This window comes from Poecilia latipinna, unplaced genomic scaffold, assembly GCF_001443285.1.
Source record: "Poecilia latipinna isolate Pla-1442-1.1 unplaced genomic scaffold, P_latipinna-1.0 Scaffold3804, whole genome shotgun sequence".
NCBI lineage: Eukaryota > Metazoa > Chordata > Actinopteri > Cyprinodontiformes > Poeciliidae > Poecilia > Poecilia latipinna.
In genome coordinates, this window is record NW_015116420.1 from 19650 (window position 1) to 37515 (window position 17866).

Genomic DNA, 17866 nt, shown 5'->3' on the forward strand with positions numbered 1-17866 from the left:
TGTAGCCTCCTGTTCAGCTTCTTCATCACTTGAAGAAAGCTCTCCTTCCTCCTCATCCTCTGTAGCCTCCTGTTCAGCTTCTTCATCACTTGAAGAAAGCTCTCCTTCCTCCTCCTCTTCCTCACTGTCTTCTTCCCCCTCTCCTTCACTCTCCTCTTTCTCAGTTCCCTGCTCTTCATCAGACTGCCTCAGTTCCTCGCTTTCTTCTTCCTCAGACACGGCCGTGTCACTTCCCTCCCCGCCCTCCTCTTCCTCCTCCTCCTCCTCTTCACTCTCACTATGCTCTCTCTCGGATCCTTCACCGCTTTTATCTTCTTCATCCTCACTCACCTCACAGTCTTCCTCTCCTTTGCTCTCATCGTCACTTTGCTCTTCACTTCCACCTTCGTCCTCCTCGGCTGCCTCACTCGCCTCAGAGTGACTCACTCCTTCACCCGTTTCCATGCCGCTCTCTTCTTCCTCACTCTCGGCATCCTTTGTGTCACTGTTGTTACTTTCTTCACCTTCCTCCTGAACGCTGGAGCTTGTTTTCCCCTCGCTCTCCTCTCCTCCTGACTCACTATCTCGCTCGTCGTTTTCGTCGTCGTCGTCTCCAGGTTCATTCTCCCCTGCAGCCTCGCTGGTTTCTCCTTCCTCGTCCTCGTTTTTGCTTTCCACGTCACTTCCCAGCGCTTCATCGTGCTCTTCATCACCGGTGTTTGTTTCAGTCAACCTGGAATAATCTTCCTCTTCAGAGCTTCCCTCGTCTCCTTCTTTATTTTCAAAAGTTTCCTCCTTCCTGGTCTGCTCAGCCGGTTCCTGCTCTGATGGATCCTCGAATTCCTCCTCATGTGCTTCGTTTCCTAAATCCGATAAGATGCTCATTTGAGCGTCCTTCTGCGTGCTGTCGTCCCTGTCCTCTGAATCCGAATGCAACGTCGCAGAGAAGGACGGGCGCATAGTTGCGCTCTGTTTGACTTTCGGTGTTTCAGGTTCCGGAGAGGCATCTCTGTCGCTGTCGGCCCGGAAAGCCTCCACACGAGTCACGGCCTCGCTCAGGAGGCCAACAGCTGCGCCTGTGACCCCCGCAGCGGGCAGAAGAAACGCCGCATCGCTCAAAATCTCTCCCCACGTCTGTTTTCCCTCCGGCAGGTCTTCGTTCTCTTGCCTTTGCGTTTCAGGTGGAAGTGTTTCTGCGGCAGGACGGCCGGAGGACGGCAAGGATTTAGCTCTGCTGACGGAAAGAGCCCTGGTTCTCGTGGGGCTTTGTGAGGAAACGGCGCTGCTCGAGACTTCAGAAGCGTCTTCGTGATGTGAAGAGATCTGGCTGGGAGCCTCGGTGGCTTTAATCCCGGGTTTGGCTTTGCCGTTACGTTCCGAGCCAACATCAGCACCGTCTTCTTTCCCTCTTTTTCTCTGTTTCACTTTAGGTTCTTCTTCCTTCTTTTTCTTCTTCTCTTGGAGTAAATTCTGTTTTTCTGATCTTCTGCCTTCAGTTTCACCCGTCGTGCGTTTTGTGTATATTAACCCATCCTTGTCACCTTTTTTGATGCTTTTACGTTCAGCAGGAGGTTTTTCTGTGAGCTTGCTTTGACTTTTGTCTGGTTTGGGTTTAATCACCTTCACAGGTGTTGATTTCACACTTAAACCCTCAGCCTGAGGAGGCTTAGTAATTTCTGCAGCTTCAAGTTTTTGTAATTTTGAAGGCACCGCTGTGTTTTGAATATTTCTCGATGTGCGTTCGACCTTTTTCTTTGTCGGAGTGGACTTGAGTCGGTTATTGTCCTGCTGCTTCTTCACTTCGGCGGATTTTAGATCAGTGATTTTATTCTGGATCACAGCATCATCCTTTGAGATGTTTTCAGTGGTTATTTCCTTATTATCTGTAACCTTTAGAGTCGAGCTGATCTTGTCTGAAGAAGACGATATGTTCCTTCTTTTTGGAGTCACTTTTAGTTCTTTCTTAAAAGAGTGCTCCGCCACTTGATCTTTTTCACCTTTTTCACTTACTTTGGTCATCGTTATCGGCGCAGGTTGTTGTGTTGTTGCACTTTTCCTGTCACGGTTTGTCGATTTTATCTTATAGAGCTTGCTTTGACCGTCTTTTACTTCTGGAGGTTTCGTTTTGCTGCTGTTAATGTCCTGACGGTTTTGAGATGTGACTCGTGCTTTTTTCTTCCTGCTTTTCAGTGACAACTCCTCTTCCTTTCCGGCGCCTGTCAGAAGCTCTGCTTTGAGGCCTTTGGGCGAGCTTCGGCCACTCTTCTGGTCTCCGTGAGCCTCGAGCTCTTTGGCAAGTTGAACTCTCCCGGTTCTGGTTTCCTAAAAGACAGGATTGAATTTTTGTTTTTTTAATTTAGATTGTAAAAATGTGTAAACAGGAAAACAAAGGAGATTCCCAACTCAAAACTGAGCTATAAATGTTGCTATTAACAACGGAGTTAAACATTTTAATAAACATTTTAATAATTTTAATATAACCTTCCATAAATCAATGCATAAAATATTATAATTATAGATACATTGTTTAGAAAATGCATTAATTTGCTGGGGTATATTTTAAGAATAAGTGCAAAGAAACGTTTGTGCAAAAAAAAAAAAAAAAAACTGCAGCATTTTCTCTAAGCTCCTTAGATGGGTTATAAGATGACGTGATGCGTAATATTCATATTCATGCGAATTTTCTGTTTAAAAACTAATATACATTTTTATTTTAACCAGCTAACAATGTTTTTACTACAACAGTGCAAAACCCCTCGGTTTAGATTCTCACTTTTATAGCCAAAACTATAAAAAAATATCCTGAAGCTTGACATGTAAAATAGCATTTTACCACCAAAAATAAGATATTTGGTGCGAACAGCGAATATCAGGTCCTGTGTTAGGTCTTTTCCAGTATTTTATTTCCTATTTCTTAAGGCATGACTTTTACCATTCATCTGCTCAGAGTGCTGCCAGTAATGACTACAGGACAAACATCAGGTAAAAAAATAAAAAATAAAAGAAGAAGTCAAATTCATAGAAAAACTTTGACAGACCTTCCAAAAATACCAGGCAAACTACAAATGTCAAGGCGTCTGGAAAAGATTACAAGAAAGTCGAGGTCACTGGAAGCAAAATGCAAAGAGGTTATCCATAGCTTAACATTTTGTGACTTTCAGACTCCATTTGGCTTATAATCCACTAAATCTAAGGCTCATGTACAGGAGCAAACACGTCTGTCGCCGCTGTACATTCACACCCTCCATGTGAGACAGGACTGGGCCACTGGACGCCACATGTTGGACAAACCTGCTGCACACAACAACAACGCAGGAGACTCTGTCACCGCTTGCTTCAACGCTGGCTGTGGAAACACTGATGAGATGTGGCAAGGCTGCTGCCAGCTTTTCAGAAGCACTGTGTGTGTGTGTGTGTGTGTGTGTGTGTGTGGTGTGTGTGTGTGTGTGTGTGTGTGTGCGCGCGCGCAGCTGTGCGTGCGCATTCCTGAGTGAACACACTCTGAAAAGCTTAATTAATGCTGAAAACTGAGAAATCACAATTCAATTTAACATTTCCCTTCAGTTTTAAACTGAGTGGGAAACTGCTGCGGCCCATGTGCTTTACAGAACACACAAACACACACGCGCGCCCACACACACGTATACAGTATATATGCTGAGGTATGCAGGTTTCCTGGAAAAGTCGGCGAGCGTTCAACTCTGCTGCTTCCTGCCCCGAAGTGCTTATGATTTAGAGCAGAAAGAAGAAACCAGGAGTGGATAACGACGCTCAGCAGAGTGAGTTTTAATGACTCCGTGCTACATCCACCTCCTCCATCAAACATCACAAGCTAATAAAAACCTCTCCTCTCACCATATATGGCAAAAAATCCACATGGTTTCTCTCGTCTTCCACATCTTGGGAGATTAGCCGTCTCCTTCGAGCTTCTCCCTCTGAAACAAGAAGAAGGGACTTTATTCACTGCAGATACTTTAGTTACTTGCTTGACCAATCTATTCGTTCAAAATACCTGTTTGTGGTCCCTTCTGGTCCAGGTTATTATCAGAAACACGGATGAGGGGTCTGTTAGGGCTGCAGGGTTTGTTGGGAGAGAAAGCATCATCATCATCATCATTTAAGGCTCTGCGTGCTGCGCTCCTCACAGCCTCTTCAGAACAGGCAGGACTCCCTGAGTTGTGATTAGCTCTAGACGTGGATGAAGATACAGAAGAGGGCAGCCTTTTGGATTTGGACCTGGAGGAGACGGCAGTGGAGGCTTTACTCCGAGATGAGAGAGATGATTGTGAACGTGGGCTTGGCGGCTTGGAGGATACGGACTGAGATCTGGGGGATAAAAGCGGGCTTGCTGGCGCCGCTTTGGGGGAGGAGGAGGTGGGGGTGGGAGCGTCCGTTGGAAGCCGCTTCAGGTTTGGGATATTTCTGGATGTCTGCCAGGAGGTGCTGAGGAAGCCAGAATTAGGACGAGGTTGGGTCTGAGGCAACTCTCCAAACAGCTCCACGAAGCTCTTCTGAAAATGCAGAAAGAATCTCAAGAGTTAAAGGTTTGAAACTCATCCCTGCAGCCTCCACACGGCACTGCAGAGTCGGAAAATCTGTGTCACACCGCTCCCTGCTGGAGCTAAACTGGGACTGCAACCAAACGAGAAATATTTCCAGGTTTTAATTAAATCAGATTTTGTGGCATTACTATTGTTGATTTTTTATTTTATTTTTTTATGTTATTGAAGGTTTTTTAGCAGGAACGATACAGAAGCCTTTTATTTTTACAGACGTGTTTCTGGATGTCCCACATGATTGTGCTGTTTAAAATGAAAACTGTGTGGGTTTTAGGTTCTCACTTTTTTTCTGTGGCGAGCCCGAGCGGCCAGCGCTGAGAGCGGGACGACTGGAGCTGGGTCCGTCGGAGAGTCTTTGAAGACGTTTTCAGGGTCGTCTGACTCCCAGAAGAAGTCTGTAATTGCAGCACCCTTCTGTGACTCTCCACCCTGACTCTGTGCTGCCGGTCTGGGGACAGCCAGAACCAGAGTGTGGTGACCACCGCAGGACACCTAAATGTATGAAAGACACATAGTAGCTCCGCTGATTATTGTGCATTCACTTGCAGGGTTGAAATTGCACATTTTGGGATGTATTGTCTTATTTATTGTGTTAGCCTTTAACTTTTTCACACTTTGTCAGCTTACAACCACGTACTTTTGTGATATGGACATTTTTTTAGGGCAAAGCATCTGTGAACATCAATCAATCTCAAGTCTTTCCACTGATTCTCAGACTTTGACTGGGCCGTTCTAACACATTAAAAAGGTTTTACTGTGTTGTAGATTTTAACTTTAGATATCTATTTCTATATTTTAACTCTGCTTCAAACTTTCCCCACTGTGTTCCTTGGTCCTCATGATGCTGTTTGTTTAATGTTCATATCACCCACAGAACAAATGGATTTATACTGAGATTAAATCACACACAGTCGGACTCTATTCACCAAACAGGCGACTTTTGTATGCAATTAAAAGTGTTGAACAAACAGAGAGACTATGCATAATTTTATTTAGTAAAAGTCTTTTTAACCCATTGATGACTTTCTTTCCACTTCACAACTATGTACTACTATTTTTGCATTGGATAGTTACAAAAAAAAAAAAAAGAAAAAATTAGGGCGGGATGTGGCTATAACCTGAGAAAGTGTGAAAAAAAATAAATGCACAAGGTGAGAATATGTTTTCGAGGCACTAAAACAAATAATTATAATAATAATTCTGACTTTTTAAAGGGTTTTTCCATTGTTATTTTCAGTTTGCGAGACTCCTAACTTACCGACTGCACGCTGTACTTCAGGAAACGGGTGCACAGCGTTGGGCTGAACTGGTTGATGAAGTTCTCCTGCTGCAACCCCAGTTTTCCAAAACGGCCATCACCAAACGTGTAGAGCAGTCCAGCATCTGGAGAGGAGAAGATAGGCAAATTTGCATTATTTGACTATAAAACAGGTGCCCCCGCCCCCCCCCCAAAAAAAGAACACAAGGTCAACATTTCAGGTCATTTATGTTGTTTCTCCTGTCAAAACGAGTACCGAGAGTGAGGGTAACACCTAAGTGATTTTTTTTTTTTTTTTGTCATTTTGCAATAACTTTACAATAACACGCTGACTGCTCACAACCCCTCCACATAACTCTGCTTCAAAACATCCGATCGCATCGCTCCTGCCGTTCGCAGCACATCAAATATGCATGCGGAGCTGCAAGAGTGAAACGGGAATAGCTTTTTGGAACGGCAAGAAACGGTTTACTTGTAATCACAGCAGTGTGGCTTTCTCCGCAGGCGACGCGTCTGGCGCTGCTGTTGTGGAAGCGCTCCAGCGGTTTTGGCAAATGAAGTTCGAACTCAAACGTCCCGTGGCCCAGCTGACCGTACTGGCCCCTGCCAAACGTGTACACGTCCTCCTCTGGCTCAGGGAGACAAACAGCACAAGAGAAGAGAAACGTAACCAGTCACAATTCATGGTCAATTTACTTGTCTGCTGTACGAAAGTATAAATCAGGCGTGTTTGAACTCGATTTACCGGTTCACTGATTCTCGTTTCAGAACGATAATTGAACTTTTCGTTCAGTGAGATGAATTAAAAATAGTGAGCAAAGTTTAAGTGATATTTGCCAGCAGTGTTTCGAACCATCGCTTTATGAATTCAGAAGAGGATGATTCAGAGAAACAGGGGTATTCATAAAGTATATGTGATCATTTATTTATTCATGATGAAATAATTGCAACTTGACTGACCGACCGATCGATTGATTTATAGAGGTACCAGGAACACACATTTTAACAGTTTTCTCTGTTGTTTTATGCAATTTCTCCATAAAATTGCAACACAAATTAAACATATATTGCAAGGAACATATTAACATATTACTGTTAGTAACACTAGTCCCTTTTTAAACCAATTTTCCACAAATTTGAAATGTTTACATGCATTTTAAACAACCGGCAAGACAGAATTGTAATTTTTAAAACTAGATGAGTTATCTAATTGTAAAGGGAAAGAGATTTTGCCGTTTCAGTTTATCCTGTCAACACACCTGTTAGTGCCACAGTGTGCTCCCCTCCACAGCACACCTGAATGACACTTCCCATAATGCCTTGCACTTGCTGGGGGACTCTGTGATTAGCCAGCTGCCCCACCTGGAGCCCGAGTCGTCCATTTGCGCTTTCACCAAAGGTGTAAAGTCCGCCGTGCACTGAAACAGAATTATTGATGGATAAAGCGATAAGAGTCTGGTCCAACTGGGTCAGAGCGGGTCTGGGTTTGGTCCAGCAGCGCCGTACCTGTCACAAACGCTGAGTGGCGATGCCCACAGGACACCCACATCACCGCCTGCCCCACATTCAGCTCTCTAGGTTCGGCTGCAAACGCCTTGTCCCCTAAGCCGATTTGACCCACGGAGTTGTCTCCCCACATGAACAGCCTCCCTTCCTCTGCACACACACACACAGAGGAGAGCCAATCAAGCTTAACACCAGTCTACATATGGTTTCCTTTTATTATTTTTTTTTTGTTTGTTTTACGACTAATCAGACCTGTTAAGGCAGCTGAAGTGCCGCTGCCAGCAGCGAGCATTTTGACCGCTGCCGATTCACAAAAAGGACGGAGCAGCTGAAAGGATTTCGTGTTCTTCTTGTGGCCCAAGCCGAGCTGTCCCTTCTGGTTCCTGCCAGCCCCACAGACACAGTGTTGAACTGGAAAAAAAAACATTAAAAAAAAGATACAAAACAAGCACCGGTTCAAAAACAAGACATGTTAGGAACTAAATATTTGGTTTTAATGCAGAAATCTGACAAATCCACGTTTGAGATTGTTTTGTTTTGCATCTTACGTGTGCAGACAAGTGTGTGATTTCTTCCACAGGCCACAAGCTTCACCTTTTCAGGCTTCAAGGCTGAGAAGTAAACAGCCTGTTATACAAGTCTAACAAGGACAAAGTGGTTTGCATTTGAATGTTTAAGATGTCACGACTGTATGACTGAAATGTCCACAGATATTGGCATTTTCATGTTTTCTGAAATGTCATTAAACCAAGCAACAAAGCTTTAGTCCTGAGACAACGTGCTACATTTACAGAGCCTTGAGCTTGTCTTACATCTTGAACTTTTTTCAGATTTTTTTTTTCCTAAAACACAATTATATACTCATTATATGTTATATAAGATCCCCCAAAACACAAAATATATATTCCATGCAAGACACTATGTTAGTAATAAAAACTTACTAAAGTTGGTCTATATGGATACCTTTCACAGAGGTTGGTTTATTGGCATCTGGTTTTATCTTCAGTCCCAGTTGGCCACCAGTATTACCACCAAACATGAGCAACCTCCCATTTTCTGCAGAATTATAACAAAAGTCTGCTTTTATTTACTTTTTTTTTTCAGCAAAAAAATACACACCCTTAGTCAGAAATCCGCTTCTGACTGAAATGTTTGTGTGTGTGTGTGTGTGTGCGTGCGTGTGTGCGTGTGTGTACCTGTAATCACAGCACTGTGCTCTTTGCCACAGCATATCTCCACCAGGCGGTCATTTTTCAACCAGAACTGACTGGGGACATCGTCAGCAAAGCTGCTCTTCCCAAATGTGAAGATGGCTCCTGTTTCTGAGGGGGCGTGGGGGTAGTAAAAAAAAAAACAAAAGTCTGTGTGAGTCACCTCTCTGCTGCTGCCCTGACAAGAACAGTGCTTCAAATCTAAGCAGGTCAGCAAGTTACCGCAGTTGTCTAAGTTAACACCGGCCAAATCCCAGCACAAGCTGCTGTCAACTCTCAGGAGATTTAAGCAGCAGCGGACAGAAATAGCAACAGGTTTACAAGGTTTGCACGGTAGAAATGCAGAAACTGACACTTTAAGGAGGAGAGGATGTCCGCTCCTACATGTTTATTATTCTAACTAGGCTTGGTGCCTCTCACCAGGTATGTATGCATCGGTCCGGCCAGGCATCTCCTCCCTTCTCCCCGGTCAGCAGCTCTGTGCAGACTGCTGCTGTAGATCAGGGAGAGCTCAGACTGGACTAAGCTGGACTCGTGCGACCCATGGATCTGGCATAGATAAATAAACGACTATATGGCTTGCAAAACATAATAATAAACAACCTTAAAATAAAATTAAACTAATTCAGAGGCTTACAGCATTTTTAATCTTAAATGGTAGAGAAAGGAAAATTTTAAAAAGGTATTTTTACTTGCTACGGTTGTATTTGTGGGGCTGGTGGCGCTCGTTTTCAAAGCATTAAAATTTTAAGGTTTTTATTTGAGAAACCTCGGACCAAAACTAGGACTTGAGGATACTGAACCGACGAACCTACTCAAAGTAACATAAAGAGGGTTGAAAAAGATTTTTAAAAAACCTCTGATATTAAACTTTTTTCTCTCTCTCTCTCCCCGTTGCCCGATGGTGATGTCGTCATGGCCATGTTGGACCCAGACACCGCTACATGTGCTCGGATGTGGGTCCGCTCCTCTTCCTTTAACCGGGAAGACGATTGGAGTCATCGGTCCAACGGGGAGCGCAGGCTGGCGTTTCTGAAATGTTATTGTTGTGTAATTTTACACCACTAGAGGGCGGTGTGGTTGCGGTGACAGGAGCGTCTCAATAGAGTTTAACCCATCAAAATGACATACTGAATACACGTGTCTTGCTGCTAAATGTCTTCACGTAACTTCTGTGTACTGTTGTTACGAAAAGCCATTCTTTCTTTGCTATTGACGCTTTTTTTTAACCGTCATTCTGCCAATTTATGACCTTTCAATGGTTTCACCAAGCCTAAACTGAGCACTGGTTTTCTAGCTGCAGTTGGGACACGACTACGATCGCCCTTCGGTGATCAGTTCCCAGCTAAACTAAAAGCAGCCCCAATAAGCAGCTGTAGTTTAAATCTCTCTTAAGCTCCACCCACTCGTAGAACCGCAAAGTCCCCCCCCCCGGCGATTAAAACGTGCGGACCCCGTAACTCACTGATCCAAAAAGTCGCTGATCCTTGCGCTCTTTTTAATTTCCTTTAAACTGCGATGCCTTTAAATCGTTTCTCTGTCAACAGTTGCCTTTTAAAATGTTTGAAATCTTTTTATTACAACCCGCAAAGAGGATTTAGGTAAGCAACTCCAGTTTATTTAGAGGTTATTTGCACTAAAAACCACCTCTTGTCATAATTGCGTGGTTGTGTAAGTCTAAATCATACATTTTTGCTGCCTTTCCAGAGGTGGAGCAGCTTCCTTGAGCTCAGTGAGCTTGAAAGGTCGCAGCTGTCTCACACTTAAAGATTTCAGCTCCGATGAAATCAAGAAGTTGCTGTGGGTATCAGCGGACCTCAAGCATCAGATAAAGCATGGAAAGCAGGTATTTAAACTAAAGGGAGCATTTTTTTTTTATTTATTTATTGGTAAACAAGTTCATATTTGCTTGACAGAGTTTGAAAGAAGCCAAATGCTATTTCTATTTCAGTATCTGCCTCTTCTGCAAGGAAAGGCGATTGCAATGATATTTGAGAAGAGGAGCACCAGAACAAGAATGTCCACAGAAACAGGTGCTCAGTTTGTATGTCAGCATCTACGTGGGGATTTAACAGAGAACTGTGTTGCTTTTATTGCTTTTTAGGACAGAAAATAGTGTAACTGCATGTGCTCCGGTGGTGTTCTCTGCTCTGATACTCTTACTGTCTGTCATTGTTAACAGAAACAAAAGATCTGCTGAAAGGCAAATTTTCAGGGCAAGCCTGTGACAAAACACAGAGCTTCATCCACTGGGTGCAAAACGTTGCTTCATTTTTGTCACATTACAACCACAAATTTCAAGTCATCCTGTTGTGGTTTTACAGTTTAGATCAACACAAAGCATACACGTTATTATTCCTTTAAAATAAAAATCTTAAAGTGTCTAGCACATTTTACTCTGACGCCTGCAAATAAAATCCAACTGACAGTATTCAGAAGTCACCTACTCACTAAACAGAGTCCACCTGTCAGTAATTTTATCTCAGCGTGGGGGGAAAAAACAGAGGTTGGAGAACCTTACTGATCAAGTGGCATCGTGAAGACAGAAGAACACAACGTACAGTTCAGAAAAAAAAAACACACAAATAAAAGTTTGGAGTTTAAATCAGCTTTTGGTTGTAAAAGACTTCCTACATACAAAAAGACTTTGTGTGGAGGAAAACAAACGCAACTGTGCATCAACCTGGTAAAAGATACAGACTCTCCTTCCATCAGGACACAACACTAAACACACAGTCAGAACTACAAATGAACCGTTTAGATCAAAGCATATTCATGTGTTAGAACGGCCCAGTCAAAGCCCGCAGCTTGTTCCAACTGAACATTTGTGGTAAGGCTTGAAAACTGATGTTCATAGATGCTCTCCGCCCAATAAGACAGAACATGAGACATTTATTTGTGGTGGAAACACTAGAAGACTTGCAGTTGTTCTTATATCCAGATTCAAATTTGAAAACTGTGCTTCATTTTCTTCTGTTGGTCTATCACACACACACACACACACACACAAAAAAAAATCACAGTAAAACTTATTGACATTTGTGGGTGTAATGTGATAAAATATGAAAAAGCTTAGGGGTTATAAATATTCTTGTGAGATCTATTTTCCATTTAATGTGTAGTATGTATGTTCAGAGTGTTATTTTTATGAAATAATTTCCCAGTGTCTGAGGCGATTCTGAATAGAAAAGTTTATTCATATTTCAGGTTTTGCTTTGTTGGGTGGACACCCCTGCTTCCTAACCTCACAGGACATCCACTTAGGAGTAAATGAAAGCTGCACCGATACGGCAAGGTAACGCACACACACACACACACACACACACACACACACACACACACACACACACACACACACACACACACATCTATATTATGTAAACTTGTGGTGCTGCTGTTTTTCCTGAAAGCGGTGTCTCCTATCTTTCTGCACAGGGTTCTCTCTGGACTTTGCGATATCGTTTTGGCGCGGGTTTACAGTCACTCCACGCTGGAGGAGCTGGATCGAGAGGCTTCCATCCCCATCATTAATGGACTCTCTGAACTTTATCACCCCATCCAGATTCTGGCAGACTTCCTCACCTTACAGGTGCCATTTCCCCCCAGCATTCTGCAACTTTTATACATGATAAACTTTCTTAATTTCCGCTGTTGTCTTCTAGGAGCATTATGGGTCTCTTAGTGGACTTACAGTGAGCTGGATTGGAGATGGAAACAATGTCCTCCACTCCTTCATGATGACTGCTGCCAAACTGGGGGTTCATCTAAAGGTTGCCACACCAAAGGTCCGCCTCTTCTTCTCAGACCATCATGGGTTCTGATGGGTTTTCCTGTCTCACTGAATACCCCGTCCTCCACAGGGTTACGAACCAGACAAGGGAGTAACTGAAGAGGCGCAGAGGCTGTCCAAACAAGTGAGGACCTAGACTACTTACAGTCATTTATCGGTTAACAATATTCACCGCCAGTTTTTTCTAATCGCAGCATGGGACCCAACTTGTTCTGACCTCGGATCCGATGGAGGCTGCCCATGGCAGCAATGTGTTGGTCACCGACACCTGGGTCAGCATGGGCCAGGAAGAGGAGAAGAAAAGGAGGCTAAAAGATTTCCATGGCTACCAGATTACAATGCAGGCAAGCAAGAAGAGGCTTGTTTTCTACAAATATCAGCTAAATTACTCTGTAGAGCCTTCTCATTCATATCCCTTGAGGCTTTTCCTATATTTTCTCATGTTACTGCCACCAAATGTTGATGTATTTTATTGGGATTTTACATGACCTGCAATATTTCTTTGCAAAATATCTCAAAGCTCAGACTAATGGAGAGCGTTTTTGAATATCAATTTTCAAGTCTTTCCACAGCCTGTAACAGGTTCCTGTCCAGGACTGTATTTAGGTCTATTCAGCTTCCTCCAGAAGAAAACCACCCACACAGCATGATACTACCACCACCATGCTTCACTGTAGAACCAAGGTGTTCAGGGTGCAGTGTTAATTTTCAAAAGTTAGTTTGAAGCCTCAATAATTTTCTCGATGACCTGTCTGAGTTTCTGAATGCACAGCATACTTTGTATTTTGTCCTTTTCTCTTTCCAATTTTGTGACAATTTGCCAAGGTATGTCACATTGAATCCCACTAAAGTGAGTTGACATATTTGGTTGTAGTGTGAGAAAATGTGAGAATCCCAAACTTCAGCAAGTCTGAAACCATTTCTGGACACAAAAACCCAAAGCCTATTAATTAGTTGTGTCACTCCAGCAACTTTAGCAAATATTTATTTTAATTTTTTTTTGTGGTGGGGACGGACTGGATAAACACAGACCGGAAATGTGGCCAAACCAAATTGGACCTTCCTGCACTGCCTTCCCCGGAAGATGGAGGAGGTGGATGACCAAGTGTTTTACTCATCCCGCTCCCTCGTCTTTCCTGAGGCTGAGAATAGAAAATGGACCATCATGGTAAGATAGCAGGTAGATACTTCATATTTACTCCTCGTCATTCTTTCTGGTTACTAATATCAGCCGTTTTATCTTTTCCAGGGTTTGATGGTTTCTCTTTTGACCGACTACACTCCACAGATCTTTATGCCAAAGTTTTAAATTTAACGTGGAATTTATTTTGGACCTACTGATGAAACAACATGTGTTAGCAGAATTTGTGTTTACTTTTGTAATTGTTATACTTACCAACAAGGAAACAGTTTCTGAGTTATTGAAATTTACTTACATTCATCTGAACTTGATGGAAGGTGCCAGCAATGAATAAAAGGATTGTGTGCGTTGCGATTGATTCATGTTGTAGTAAGGTCACAACTTTATCCAAAAGCGTTTTTGAGAGATAACTTTGTTAGATTAACTTGAGTTCAGCTCAGACGTGGGTCTGACTCTGTGAAAAAGCGACACCAAGTGGTCAAAGTTAGTAACGCGTCCCGGTGTCTGATTGGAAGACGGTAGATGACGCGTTTTGCTTGAGATGGGAATTACGGCCCTTTTCCTGGATCCTAATAATATAGCTTGTCTCTGTACATAACACTTTGGTTTCATATAACTATGCAAAGTTTGGGTATAAAATAATTTTCCTTTATAAGACTGCACAGCTTGGGGGCAAACAGAGAGACACCCAAGACAGATTACTATACATGCACATATTAATATCTAATGGCAATCTAAAACCAAATTAACCAGACATTCATGATTTTAGATAAACACTGAAATAAAGTGTAAGTTGTAGAAGTTTACAGTGAAATGTTGTTAAATTTGTGTTTATTTACAGAATGTTTTATAAAAGGTAAAAATACAAACACAGTTTTGGAGGACTTGTTTCCATGTGGACAAGGCTTTACTGTACTGTACCTTACTGTCAATTTAAATTTGCCTGCACTAAAGAAACACATGGTTAAAATAACACAAACTGTCTCCCACCTATAGAAACCGCCATTACAATAGTGAATCTGTCTCTCCTCTTCTCCAACTTCAGTTTTTTTCTCTATCTTATATCTGTATCATACAGATATAGAATATTTTGCACTATTTTTCATACAGACTGTGTGCTGTGAGCATGTGAAAACAAAATCAAATTTGTTGGTTATGCACATAAACTGATTCTGATAAATGACAGCCCTCGTTTATGTAATGAGCTAGCAATTACAGCCGGCTCAATTGCGAGCGGCACACTTTTAGCGGGAAGCTATGATCTCCGTGTGTGGTCCAGACGGATCAAGCGATGCATAACAGTTCATTCATAAACAGATACCTCCGTCAACATGTACCCATTCATAAACATTATTTTATAAACAAAGCAACAGAAACACACTGCCTGTGGTTCTTCTGAGAAAAAAAAAGAATCAAATGCACTTTTTATTTGTTCAATACACATAGCATAACAATGATAAGACGTAATTTAATTAAACAAATTCGTTAACCACGGGATTATAACAGCACTGCTTTAATGGCGAAGCGAAAACAGAGCATATTTCCTCGACGACCACCCACACAGAGAGAGGGTGGCAGCTCGGAGAGGGAGCTGGAGCTTTGGGTGGGAGGCGGCGGAGTGGAGAGGAGGAGGACGCCATTGCAGCCACAGCTGGCCGCCCGAGATTAATCTCATACCATCCCAAACGCTTTCCACATTCACTGGCTTTGCTTTTTTCCCTCTGGCTTGTCCCGCTTTTGTCGGGTCTCGAGGAAATACAAAAACAAGATGGACGTTTCGTCTTCGCTGATAGTCGAAATGTGGAGACCCAGCGCCGAACAAAAGCAGGTAAAAGAGCCGAGTTCAGGGGGGGACAATGGGGAAAGTTTTAGCCAAACTTAGCTAACTAACGGTAGCTGTACCGCTACGGAGTCAGGAGGTGGACGTTATCATCAGCTCAGAAAGCTAAAAAAAAAATACAAATAAAAAATCACAAACGCTGGGCTTTGGGGTTCACTTTTACTACTACTATTACGAAAAGTTGTATTTGTATACATACACAGAAATTAAGATCGGTCTCTGGTGTAAAATTGTGTCAACATATTCACATTTAAAGCCTCAATTTTCGCTCGAGTTACATGTTGCGTTGTAACAGTTTAACAATCTGTGATTATCAAGTGAAAGACACAATAAAACACATCTAAAGTTTTGTGTATCTTTTAAGAGAAAAGCAAAATCAATCCACCATCTTCAGTGGGTAAGCTGGACAAAATCTAGTTTGATGCTTTCATGGTGTTTCGTTATAAATTAACCAAAATCTTAAAGAACATGGTCTGTAAAGAAACACGGTCAAGTGTAAAAGTATTCTTTAAGATTCCCTAAACTTATTTGTAATGCATTGTTTAATAATTATAACTACAGTTGTAGCTCTTTCTTTGGGGGCTTATAAATGGGTTTTAATTTTAAAATGAGATCATCTTCTCATCTTTGAAGTAGTATTTGTAGTAAAAAAAAAATGAATAAATTAGACGTTAATTTACATGGTTCTTGTGCAATCTGGAAAAGTTAAGGATTTGATTAAATCATTTTCTCGGTCTGGATATGCATGGAAATATTTAGATGCTTTAGTTAGTTATTATTTGCACCATTGTCTAAAAGCAGCATCCGTCCATTTGTTTAGCTATCCACCCATTTATTTTCCATCCTTCCATCAATTCATGTCTAGTCATCCATGCAATCCTTTATCTAAACATTTATTTTTCATCCCACCATCCACCCATCTTGAAACTTAAATAACTGCTGTAAAATTTTCTAAATACACAAATTTATACCTTTGAGTGTTTTTAATGTTCTTTGGTGTTTTGCTCAAATATACCACAGTGTGAAACATCTCCTCAGATTGTATTGCTTACATGAACCACATGCTGTGAGTGACTCACTACCTTCAAACTTGTTGCCTATTTTGAGTTTTGCAAGTACAAATTTACAAGGCAGCACGGTTTATAATGATTATATCATCGACGCACTATCAGTGTGTGCAATATTCATGTCACAAAAGGACAAGTTGGAGTGCAGCAATTGTTGGCTAATATATTCCAAGTGGTATGAAGTTGCATTTCACATGCTGATGTATTATTTAGCCAGTTGGACAGAGTCTAAGGGCAGCAGATGCTCACACCGGACACAAACTACGTTGCCCAAAATGCAGAATAGCGCAGCATGCAGGAACCATGGTCGAGAAAGAGAGGAAAGAAAGACATGCGTATGTGTCGAAGCTGATCATTGCAATATTTACCAATACTATCAACCTTAATCTAACAGCATTTTTGCTTTTGCCCTTTCAGTTTAGACGTCCATGTTTCTCTAGAACCCTAAAAAGTAAAATAAAACTTTGCTAACTTCAACCAATCTAATGTTTATATTGGTGGATTTTACCAGTTCATACGCACTGTTAAAATATGTGTTGTCATGTGTCAACCACTTGACAACACATACCAAATCATAAGTGCTTAAATAGAAGTCATCTGGACTTAGGAAACTTTATTAGTTTTTATAGATTCTCTATGCAGGGTCAGTCATGTCAGTACGGTTCAGAAGGCTTTGCTTTCAACTCTTTGTCTTCTGTTTCAAGCAGAAATATTCTCAAATAATACTTTTCTGGTATGTTTTCCTACTCAATATTTGTGTAATTCTGAGTTCTTTCTCTTCAGACTCCCACAGTTGCCTCGCCTGTCCGGTGGTCCAGTCTCTCACCATGAACGCCAGTAGGAACTGCACCTCAGTGGGGAACGGCGATGGTCTGGCGGTCCTGGAGTCGGTGTCCATCGTGACCATCACGCTCCTGGCCTGCCTGGGGAACCTGCTGATCGTGGCCACCCTGTACCGCCGACCGTACCTGCTCACGCCCAGCAACAAGTTCGTGTTCAGCCTGACCCTGTCCAACCTGCTGCTGTCCGTGCTGGTGCTGCCGTTTGTGGCCGTGAGCTCGGCGAAGCGAGAGTGGGTCTTCGGGGTGGTGTGGTGCAACTTCACCGCGCTGCTCTACCTGCTCATCAGCTCGGCCAGCATGCTGACCCTCGGAGCGATCGCCATCGACAGGTCGGTACCGGATCAGCCCGGAGTTGCAGTTAGATGAACTCTGCATGCATCGATATCCAGAGATATTGATACATCTGTTACTGTTTTTTTTTTTTGTTGTTGTTGTTGCTTTTTTCTTAAAAACAATTCTAACATATTTCTAATTTCTTATTAAAGTGTTACAGATGGTATTTGTGTGCATTATATTGTCCTAAATCCTAAAACTGAAAAATCTAATTTGTTCATACATTTTTAACATTTTGATGGCTTTATTTATTTATTTATTTTTTTGACATCACAAACACAAATTTGAATGTGTTTTAATGAGATATTCTAACATGAAATGTAGCATAATTGTTAAGTGG

At 42.2% G+C, this 17866-nt stretch overlaps 3 protein-coding genes across 3 annotated transcripts in view; 2 read left to right on the plus strand and 1 right to left on the minus strand.

Annotated features, from left to right (window-relative positions):
- LOC106941682 (X-linked retinitis pigmentosa GTPase regulator-like) overlaps window positions 1–9062 on the minus strand; it is a 13110-nt gene extending 4048 nt beyond the window's left edge. The window contains exons 1-13 of the mRNA XM_015024776.1: window positions 8934–9062; window positions 8499–8624; window positions 8266–8358; window positions 7851–7913; window positions 7555–7713; window positions 7303–7452; window positions 7056–7214; window positions 6269–6424; window positions 5797–5921; window positions 4821–5030; window positions 3992–4490; window positions 3835–3914; window positions 30–2301 (exon numbers count right to left, since the gene is read on the minus strand). Of these exons, the coding sequence (XP_014880262.1) occupies window positions 30–2301; window positions 3835–3914; window positions 3992–4490; window positions 4821–5030; window positions 5797–5921; window positions 6269–6424; window positions 7056–7214; window positions 7303–7452; window positions 7555–7713; window positions 7851–7913; window positions 8266–8358; window positions 8499–8624; window positions 8934–8964 (4123 nt within the window). The 5' untranslated portion in view covers window positions 8965–9062. The remainder of the gene's footprint in view (window positions 1–29; window positions 2302–3834; window positions 3915–3991; window positions 4491–4820; window positions 5031–5796; window positions 5922–6268; window positions 6425–7055; window positions 7215–7302; window positions 7453–7554; window positions 7714–7850; window positions 7914–8265; window positions 8359–8498; window positions 8625–8933) is intronic.
- Window positions 9063–9654: 592 nt separating this feature from the next.
- Window positions 9655–13804, plus strand: LOC106941681 (ornithine carbamoyltransferase, mitochondrial-like). Its single transcript, XM_015024775.1, has 10 exons — window positions 9655–10114; window positions 10221–10359; window positions 10465–10546; window positions 11721–11808; window positions 11949–12102; window positions 12176–12298; window positions 12374–12427; window positions 12498–12647; window positions 13334–13471; window positions 13553–13804. Exons 1-10 carry the CDS (start codon window positions 10032–10034, stop codon window positions 13610–13612), a joined length of 1071 nt encoding a protein of 356 aa, XP_014880261.1. The 5' UTR covers window positions 9655–10031; the 3' UTR covers window positions 13613–13804.
- Window positions 13805–14957: 1153 nt separating this feature from the next.
- Window positions 14958–17689, plus strand: LOC106941683 (G-protein coupled receptor 161-like). Its single transcript, XM_015024777.1, has 2 exons — window positions 14958–15272; window positions 17135–17689. The coding sequence occupies exon 2, from the start codon at window positions 17179–17181 to the stop codon at window positions 17557–17559; it is 381 nt and encodes a 126-aa protein (XP_014880263.1). The 5' UTR covers window positions 14958–15272; window positions 17135–17178; the 3' UTR covers window positions 17560–17689.
- Window positions 17690–17866: the final 177 nt, after the last annotated feature.